Here is a 10,563-nt window from a genome sequence, read left to right on the forward strand (position 1 = left end):
TGGATTTTTTTTTTTTTTAATTTTCCAGAATTGGTCGGTTATTTCAGTTCTGAATGTCTGACCTTTAAAGATAAATAAAAAAGTGCCCTGAAATGTTTTAAACAGCTTTATTCAATTCAGCATGCTGCACAACTTCAAGTTTGCAAGTCAATACATTTGACAAAATACTCCATGCAGCATTGAGGTCTTTACCTAGAAAGTGCCTGACACACCGAGCACCGCGCATTTATATTACATCCCTACTGTGTTATTCCTATGTATGTCTGCACTATGTTTGTACTTTCTTCTACACTGGAAGCTCCTGTCGTCAAGTCAAATTCCTTGTGTGTGTAAACATACTTGATAATAAAGCTCTTCTGATTCTGATTCTGATTCTGATTAAGGTTCTGTTTTAACAGTCTCTCAAGTGTGTTGAAACAAGCAAAACAGTAATCAAATGCAGGAAATAATAATAAAAAAAATGTTTGCAGCAGCAGCACACACACTCATTTTGACTCATTAACTAAAGATACAATAACAAAAGGCAAACTTACCCGCAGCTATGGAAATTCGGAGTAAAACTGGCACCCAAACTTCTAACAAATTCAGTCCCATTTTAATAGATCCAAACTACTGAAGGCCTCCTGCTGTAGCCGCTCTGTTTTCACTCTGATTCTCTGATGCACAACCTGGGAGTTTAAACTGCCATTCTGAGACATATATGGACACATGACCTAATGTATTTCAACATTTCACAAACGCAATCTCTTCATCAAGACGCAAGGAAATGTGTAACCACAGGCAAGTTAAAACTCAACAAATGAACACCGAATGACAGCTTGGGACTCTACATTTTACGTGCACATGCAGATAAAGGTGCAGTATGGAATTCAATAAGTTCTTTTATTCAACGGCTTCCACTGTTTTTATACAAGTCACTGCCTTACAAAGAATCATCAAAACAAATCGTTCTTTTTGGCACAACAGCCTATTAAATGTGGGACATTTATTATTATTATTATAACTTTTAACTTTATACATTTTTCTGTATTGCTTTATTGCATTTAAATGTTCAGTTATTTTTGTTATAAGAAAAATTGTATTAAACCTGTTATACTGTATTATGACAGCACTTTTTTAAACTAAATTTCAACATCGTGATAATACCGCATACCGTGATAAAAGCATTAGCAATTAATCGCAACATGAAAATTTGATACCGGCATATCCCTAGCATCAGGTGGAAATTTTACTCGTAGATTTGACTGAAAATCACATCCTTACATGATTTTAGCTCAAAACTTGTCAGATAAAGCAGTAAATAAAAGCATTAAAAAAAGTATAGTATGGTCAAGTATAATAAAATATGTAGAAGAGTAAAAGAGTAAAAACAGAATAAGAATTTGGCTGTATACTGTTTAAAAATGAAGTCACAGTGCAAAAAACTAATGCATACTCCAAAATTCTGAATGTCTGACCTTTAAAGATAAATAAACAAGTGCACTGAAATGTTTTAAACAGCTTTATTCAATTCAGCATGCTGCACAACTTCAAGTTTGCAAGTCAATACATTTGACAAAATACTCCATGCAGCATTGAGGTCTTTACCTAGAAAGTGCCTGACACACCGAGCACCGCGCATGCAGAGGGAGAGACGTCAGCCGGTGTGATCGGGGAAGGAGGCATTGAAAACGTGCAAGTGCGCCACCAGATGAGCATCTCCCCCCTCACGTGCTCTCGGCAACAAGTTAAACTTGAAGAAAAATACATTGTGACATCTTCAAAATCAAAACAATTCAAGCTGTAATTCAAGGTGCAAAAGTCACCGTTCACAAAACAACATGCTTTTGAACGTGATTGTCTAGTACAAAACAGGATGGTGGGATTGGGGAAGTCAGAATATTTCCAGTAATAAGGCTTGAACCCCCCTCCACCAAAAAAGGAGTCAAAAAATAAGATTGTTAGGATTTTAGTAAATGAACATTTTTATGCAAGCATATTTCAACAGGGTTTTCAGTAATAATAAATGTTAGACCGTTTTGTAATGTCGCTACATTTCGCTCACCAAAGGAAGTCACCATGACAAACACGTTGTGCTTTCCATTACGACCAATTTTGTGCGGGTCCGTCGAAAAAGTACACGTTTATCACTTGTTAAAAGTATTTTAGATAACCAACTTTTAGAATAGGTGCACCAAAGTAGGCTACAATTTTCGTTTCGCAAGACCAACCCCCTCCCTGGTAGCCTATAATTTGCAGACTTTAACAAACATAATGCAATAAATACATACTTTGATTTTGTTTTTGTTTTCTGAGGTAAAAACGTGTAAACACTTCACTGTAAAAAATCACAAGCAAAATTACCTCGAATACAAAAAGCTACGTAAACATGAATAAATACATTCTCATTTCGTAAACGTGCAGCTTTATATCTGTCATCTTTGCTTCAGTTCATGCACCTCGCCTTTTCTTTCCGGAACGCAAAGGGAGTGAAAATGTAAGTTGCATATCTTCGGCTTCCAGTCTGAGGACAACCGGGTGTCAACAGGTGACACCCGTGGCTAACTCAGTCCGATCATCACCGCCTCGACGTCTTTGGATGGTCTCCGGTCCTTGACCAGGAAGTTGATCATACTTTCAGACTTGATCATGAGGTTGCAACCGAGAAAGAAGATCCCGAACATCACGGTGAGTGAAAGAACGCACATAATGCAATAAATACATACTTTGATTTTGTTTTCTGAGGTAAAAACGTGTAAACCCTTCACTGTAAAAAATCACAAGCAAAATTACCTCGAATACAAAAAGCTACGTAAACATGAATAAATACATTCTCATTTCGTAAACGTGCAGCTTTATATCTGTCATCTTTGCTTCAGTTCATGCACCTCGCCTTTTCTTTCCGGAACGCAAAGGGAGTGAAAATGTAAGTTGCATATCTTCGGCTTCCAGTCTGAGGACAACCGGGTGTCAACAGGTGACACCCGTGGCTAACTCAGTCCGATCATCACCGCCTCGACGTCTTTGGATGGTCTCCGGTCCTTGACCAGGAAGTTGATCATACTTTCAGACTTGATCATGAGGTTGCAACCGAGAAAGAAGATCCCGAACATCACGGTGAGTGAAAGAACGCACAGCACCGCGATCTGCACCACGCGCGTAACGAACAGCTTGCGTTCGTCCTGAGCGAGAACTAAAGACCCGCCACCGTCGTTTGCGGTTACCTCGCTCCCGTTCCCCGTGCAGCAATCAACTAGTGTCCCGGCGAGCTCTTGACTGCGGTTGAGCAGAACGCCGTGCGTAAACACCGTGTGGTTAAAAAACGTTCCGTTCATCCTGAGCAGAGACGCAGAAATCTGAAGCTGACGACAATCGAGACTCTTATGGCATCAACTCACTTTCTGCAACTGCCTGTTGAGTAGAGTAAGATTCATGAGGAGAAAAAGTAATAAAAGTATCTCCTAAAATCATTTGATGGTTTATACCATCAATCTACACGCAAACTGGATAAAATAGTGCTTGATTCTGTTGCGTTCTCTCACAACTAGCAGTCAATAAGATGTCTTAACGAACACGATGAGCGCTCAAGGCATTTCTAAAGCAAATGATACTCAACTGAGACCTGCGCGCAGGTTTCGTGTGCGCTTGGGCTCCATGTGGAAGGGGGTGGGGGGCCGGGAGAGAGAGAGAGCGCGCGCCATCAACCTGGATGTCGCCACGGAGACCGTTCTCTGTCAGCAGAGCTCGAGAGGGTCTTCTAATCAATGGGATTTGATCCAGTGGTCAAACATGTCAACCCAAACCACCAGAAGCCCACGCCTTTCTATGATTCTTAAAGTAAAGTGCTTTTGGAAGACTTTCAAACTCAGCGACCCAGCGTTTATTCCAATGGACATCGCCTTTTGTAGCGTTTCTGAAGTGAAGCAAGTGCAAAAATGAAGCATGGCATTGAATGACATAATAAATTTGAAATAAAAGTTCCGATTTTTTAATTAACAGTTTATTAAACATTTAGACAAAACATTTTAAATTCTATTTTTTAAACAGTTTGCATATGTTTTTTTTTTGTGAGTATCATATACTTAATACATCCAGCTTTTATGGCTCATATTATCATACTACAGAAAGAAAGAAAAAACTTATTAAGAGGCCCAAACTGAGCAAACTTATGCACTTTGCTGATATTTAGATACAATATAGCAGACTACTTACATAAAATGCATAAAAATATCAGTTGTCACTATATTTCCCAATAATATGTCTTAGTCACTGTAAACCCAAATATTGTCTTTACTTAAATGAGCTTGACTAAACAGTTCTGCCTGGCAACAAGAGAACTAATGCACTGATTGGTAGATAATTACAAAAGGCGGGTCTCTCTTCATTTTGTGCATCTCTCAAGATTTCAGCATCTTCACTTACCAGTTTAACTTCATTTCATACTATTACATAATAATGTCCATACAAAAATTTCTTGTTGAGACTTAACAGTAAAAGTTTAGTAAAGTCTGATGTCACCGTGATAGAGATCAGTGTTTGCTTTAGTTGGGCTCTTGACCCTTGATTTCTTAAGCATTAATTTTTCTTTGGCTGCTTTGATTTTGTATATCTAAAACACATTTCTTAAAGCAATAAATACATGAAAAAAATTGTATCAGATAATATTTGTTATTTGTTGTTGATGATATAGTCAACATATAGTGATTTTATAAAGAGGCTAACCTACATTAGCTACAATGTATCTAAGTAAAACGAACAAGTGAACTTAATTATTTAAAGGTGCTGTATGTAAGTTTTTGACTCTACTAAGACAGCTTAAAATAGACAAAGGTTTAAATACGAATGCTGAGTTGGCTAATTTTCTCCTTGACAGGAAAGTAATTAGCTAAAGTTGGTTAACTAGTGTATCCTGGCTACTAGGGGCAAGGAAAAAAGTAAAAAAAATACTAACTCCAGAGTGTGGATTTGCAGAGAAGTGAGCTTATGTTTTCTGCCGGGCTTAACTGTCTATGTGTAATTTATGCATAATTCATTGAGGCAGTCTCGTTTGAGAAAATTAACCATTAGATTTCAAAGTAAGAAATAAATTATAGTATTTTACACCTCACAATGAATAACAGTCTACTTGATTACGTTTATTGATTTCTTAAGCATTAATTTTTCTTTGGCTGCTTTGATTTTGTATATCTAAAACACATTTCTTAAAGCAATAAATACATGAAAAAAATTGTATCAGATAATATTTGTTATTTGTTGTTGATGATATAGTCAACATATAGTGATTTTATAAAGAGGCTAACCTACATTAGCTACAATGTATCTAAGTAAAACGAACAAGTGAACTTAATTATTTAAAGGTGCTGTATGTAAGTTTTTGACTCTACTAAAGCATAAAAATACCATAATATGTTTGCAGATATTTAAGAAACATGCTAAGTTAACATATGCATAACGGGCTTAACTGTCTATGTGTAATTTTTGCATAATTCATTGAGGCAGTCTCGTTTGAAAAAATTTACCATTAGATTTCAAAGTAAGAAATAAATTATAGTATTTTACACCTCACAATGAATAACAGTCTACTTGATTACGTTTACAACTGGTCCGCCTCAATGTATGCGGCCGACAAATGCGACCTCTGGAGGACGCAGCAGCAGCCTCCGAAATGAGACGCAGATTCAGATTTATAAAAATACACATGAGGTGGTTTATAATTTGCAAACAATACAAATATTGCAAACGTACACATTAGCTGGTCTCTGTTTTGGTTTGTGAAACCCGCCCACTGTCAGTTTACCCAATTGTATTTCAGCACCCGGGGTTGCCAGTTGTCGCGAAACACAGCGTATTTCATTTCAGTCATGGAAGCTGGCAAACGAAAGGGGTCAGAGCGGGAAATAGAACTTTTTGCCCATCCTAAAAAGCCTCGACATCCATCCCAAAAACTTTATGATCAACAACGGTATAATAAAAGCAGAATAAATATTGGAGATGCGTTTGAGAGATGGAGACAGGTGTCGTCAGACAAAGGTTTCAAAACGAATGCTAAGTTGGCTAATTTTCTCCTTGACAGGTAATAACTAGCTAAAGTTGGTTAACTGATGTATCCTGGCTACTAGTAAGAATTCAACCACTCGGTGTCAATCCTACATACAGCACCTTTAAGTACAATATATGAACAACAAATCAAGTGAACCTAAACATTTAAGTGCAGTGTACAAGAGCACTAAGGTTTTTCAGCAGTTTTGATCATGTTGATAATTTAGATGCCTTAGAATTTCATGTAGTAAATGTGATACAATAGCCTTATAGGGTTAAAGTACTACAAAATAATACTAATAATACAGTTGTAAAGTAAAAGTGAAAACAATAGCATAACGAGTCTTACCGTTTAGTTAAATTTCTTACACGGTACCTACACTTCAAAATGATGTTCATTGTGATAGATGGTGGGTCTCAATTTATGTAAAAGAGCTATGCTGTCACTGTAAAAATATTTTGCTAGGTCACCTAAAACCTAGCTTCATCTATATTAACTGGTTTAATCAAGTCAAAATATAATGTAATATTGCAGAATATATTTACTTAACATTTAATATTTATTTAATATTAACCTTACGCCATCAAAAGCTATTTTAAGGGTCAAATCAAGCAGAAACAGCACCTGTCAGTTTTGTAGTGTACATCTTAAAGGGGTCATAGGACGCCCATTTTCCACAAGTTGATATGATTCTTTAGGGTCTTAATGAAAAGTCTGTAACATAGTTTGGTTAAAATTTCTCAATGGTAGTGTAAAAAACACCTTTTTTTACCCTGTCAAAAACAGCTCTTTTCAAATCAAGCCATTTTTGTAGCATTTTCCTTTAAATGTTAATGAGCTCTCCTGGCCCCGCCCCTCTCTTCCGAGCTGCTCTCACAGACTGTTTACTTTAGCTGTATTCATCGTGAAACTTGCTAATTAGCACATTATTAGGAAAGGCGATTTGCAAAGATTCATTACAAAACATTATACTCACTTCTTCTGTAGATGAGGCTGGATCATGAATGATTCGCGCGAACATAGACGCATATTTGTAGATCGGGGGCGCATTCCCTTCAGAAACAACTGTCAATCAAACTATTGTGGGAGGGGCCTGTCTGTGTGACGTCACACAGACAGGCATCTGAGATCGGCTCGATTTGAGAAAGGGGAAAACATTTAACCAGATTTATGTAAAAACACTGGGTGGATTTTTATCATTATAGGGTGGTTGTGTACACACACTGCCAACACACATTTCAGTTCAAACAACTTGTAAAAGTGCATGTAGCATCCTATGACCCCTTTAAAGGGATAATTCACCCAAAAAAATTATTTACTCACCCTCATGTCATTCAAAATATGTTTGACATTCTTTTTTTCTGCAGAAAACAAAAGAAGATATTTTGAAAAATGCTGTACACTCTTAAAAATAAAGGTGCTTCACGATGCCATAGAAGAACCTTTTTGTCTAAATGGTTCCATAAAGAACCTTTAACATCTGAAGAACCTTTCTGTTTCACAAAAGATTCTTTGTGGCGAAAGAAGGTTCTTCAGATTATAAAAAGGTAAGAAAGAGATGGTTCTTTAAAGAACCTTTGACTGAATGTTTTTTTGTGGAACAAAAAATGTCTCTTCTATGGCATCGCTTGAAGAACCTTTTGAAGCACCTTTATTTTTAAGAGTGTAGTATTCTTTTGGCCATACCCATATAAAATGGATATCAGTGAGGTCCATCACAACACTGGACAACACTGATTGAACTTTTTGTATAGATAAAGCAATTTTTTCAATGAATATAATTTATGGTTGCATTTAGAGGAGAAATAAAGCACGGTAGGACGAAATATAAAAAAAATATATTTTATTATTTTAAAAATATATATTTCAAACAGCCAGCTTGAACATAATTAGGGTCTGACTCTGAGCAGATGAAACTGACATCTGGTTTCCCAAGAGATAAGGCCAGTGCAGCTCCAAATATCACAAAAATTATGAAACAAACATTGATTTACAATAAGTACAGTATTCTCCAGTTAAACTGTGACAATAATTTGAAAAAGTGAGGACAGCGCATGAGATGCTGCCAGGCGAGTTGAGAGAGCGCAGGCGGTGGCTGGCAAATGTCACACTGACAGAGAAAACCGTGGGAGAGAAGAGACGGGGGATAAATTAAGAAACGAAGAAAGTGTCGATAGAGCAAACTTTTCTGCGAAAGTCGAGCTGTTCTGCACACACTATTGATTCTTCACTTTCTTTGCCAAAAAGAGAGAAAAAAGCCTATTTTAATTAATTGAGGCGCTGAAATATAATAACAGGATTATTCTACTTTCGAGCAAATGTCTGCTTTCTACCTGTCAGGCAGCCTGCCTGTAAAATAATGATTTGCTGGTTTAACAAATGTGTTTAATTAATTTGCACAAAGGTCACTTACAGACAGACTTTAATCCCCAAACCCTTCAGCATTATGATGTGGTCAAATTAGATTATTGTTTAGAATGCAATTAGCCCAGTTGTTGCTATAAATAAGACCGCAGTGCCACGTTTTCTGAGTACTCGTCTTGTGCTTTTCATCATTTATTGCATGGATTAATATGAGGAAAGCTTAAGAGCGTAAATCTGCATGCTGCATATATCCCACACAGTTAACACATTACTAACTTCCTTTGTGCTTTCTCTTGCAGTTCACAACGCACAATTATTCATCATCCTGAGACACGCAGACTAATCTAACAGTGCTATTCCTATGAGTCCAGCGTATCACCGAAATAATGTACTTCACATATTTAGATATTGATGGATCTTGATACTCCTTAGCAACAGGCAACCTTTATGCATAGTGACTGATGGTTGGTTATTTTGGCTGGAAAAACAGATAGAGGAAAGGAATGAGGCGCATGGATAGAAACAGAGAAGGCTGCAGGGTGAATTGCCAGAAAAGTGGGGAGATGTTTCCACTTAACTGAGGGAATTGGCAGCCTAGCAACAAAATTTAAGTGAAGATGTCCCCTAGCAACCGAGTAGGCTTCACTCCCTTTTCCTATACTGCTCATACACTTGCACACAGAAAGCAATGAAGTTCAACAATGCAACAAGACACACAGAATTGCACATGCATGACATGCTCACAAATATGCACAGTTAAACAGGACGCACTGTTCTCGATGTGTTCTTTTAGTATAATTATTGCAGTTGATTCTGAAGAAAACAAAGGTTTAATCTTCCTTTGCCACATCGTTACAACTGTTTGTTGTCTGTGGGGGGTTCAAACCTCCTCTCTATCTTAATGGCACTTTGCTGAGATCACCCAGCGAGTGCATTAGCAGTCTAGCGCTAACCAGAGGACCCAGAGAGGTCTCGCAGCATGGTGCCGTGCACGCTCACATTTGTTTCTGACTTTATTAGAGTTTGTGTGAGAGACTTGGCATCACTGACTTCAATTATTTTAAAAAAATCATATTTTCAGAGCTGGTTTATTTATTTATTTATGTTTTAACGCAATATCAGCAACAATAGCTATATTCATGGCAACATTTTCTCAGAGCTAGTAGAATTAGATTCTCCATCCATTATCAGCAGGCATTCAGCTGGGCATGTTTCTATGTGTGTTTATTTGCAGGCACCCATATAGCCAAAAAAGAAAAAGAAAAATATTTTAAATATGGCAAGCTATTTTATAGATATACACACGGTCAAAAGTTTGGGATCAGAACGATTTTTAATGTTTTTTTTACAGGATCAGCTGGGCTTCTATGTGTGTTTATTTGCAGGCACCCATATAGCCAAAAAAGAAAAAGAAAAATATTTTAAATATGGCAAGCTATTATATAGATATACACACGGTCAAAAGTTTGGGATCAGAACGATTTTAAATTTTTTTTTTACAGGAGTTTCTTATGCTCCTCAAGGCTGCATTTATTTGATCAAAAATACAGAAAAAAATGTAATATTGTGGAATATTATTATGATGTAAAATAATGTTTTTCTATTTTAATATACATTAAAACGTAATTTATTCCTGTGATGCAAAGCTGAATTTCTGAATCATTACTCCAGTCTTCAGTGTCACATGATCCTTCAGAAATCATTCTAATATGCTGATGTATTATCAGTGCTGGGAACTGTTGTGCTGCTTAATATTTTTTTTGGAACCTGTGATACTTTTTTTCAGGGTTCTTGAGGAATAAAAAGTTAAAAAGAAGAGCATTTATTTAAAATAGAAATTTATATTATATTAATGTACTTCAAGAATCAAGATGTCTTTTGGGTAAATGCTTTAAATATACAAATAATAAATATATATATAATTCTTTATAGAAATATATGCTGTAAAATGGATAATGTCCTTGCAGAATATATATATATATATATACACTGTAAAAAATCCATAAAATGTACGGTAAAAAAAAACGGCAGCTGTGGTTGCCGGAATTTTACCATAAAAAAATACGGTAGCAACATTTTGGGTTTTACGGGTTTTAACTTAAATTTACAGTTAAATAAATAGTAATTTTATTAACTGATATAATGTTAATATACCAACCTATTGAAGTACTGAAATCTGT

The 10,563-nt window shown here is 36.3% G+C and overlaps 1 protein-coding gene across 1 annotated transcript; it reads right to left on the reverse strand.

Annotated features, from left to right (window-relative positions):
• Positions 1 to 2,764: 2,764 nt before the first annotated feature.
• LOC107739411 (reprimo-like protein) lies at positions 2,765 to 3,582 on the reverse strand. The gene has a single exon (XM_016551512.1). The coding sequence runs from the start codon at positions 3,312 to 3,314 to the stop codon at positions 2,970 to 2,972; it is 345 nt and encodes a 114-aa protein (XP_016406998.1). The 5' UTR covers positions 3,315 to 3,582; the 3' UTR covers positions 2,765 to 2,969.
• Between the last annotated feature and the right edge of the window lie 6,981 nt (positions 3,583 to 10,563).

This window comes from Sinocyclocheilus rhinocerous, unplaced genomic scaffold (assembly GCF_001515625.1).
Source record: "Sinocyclocheilus rhinocerous isolate Xijiao unplaced genomic scaffold, SAMN03320098_v1.1 scaffold2300, whole genome shotgun sequence".
NCBI lineage: Eukaryota > Metazoa > Chordata > Actinopteri > Cypriniformes > Cyprinidae > Sinocyclocheilus > Sinocyclocheilus rhinocerous.

What these genes read in the sequence shown, in the direction of transcription:
- LOC107739411 (XM_016551512.1), bottom strand. Translation starts at nt 3,314, where the DNA reads ATGAACGGAACGTTTTTTAACCACACGGTGTTTACGCACGGCGTTCTG.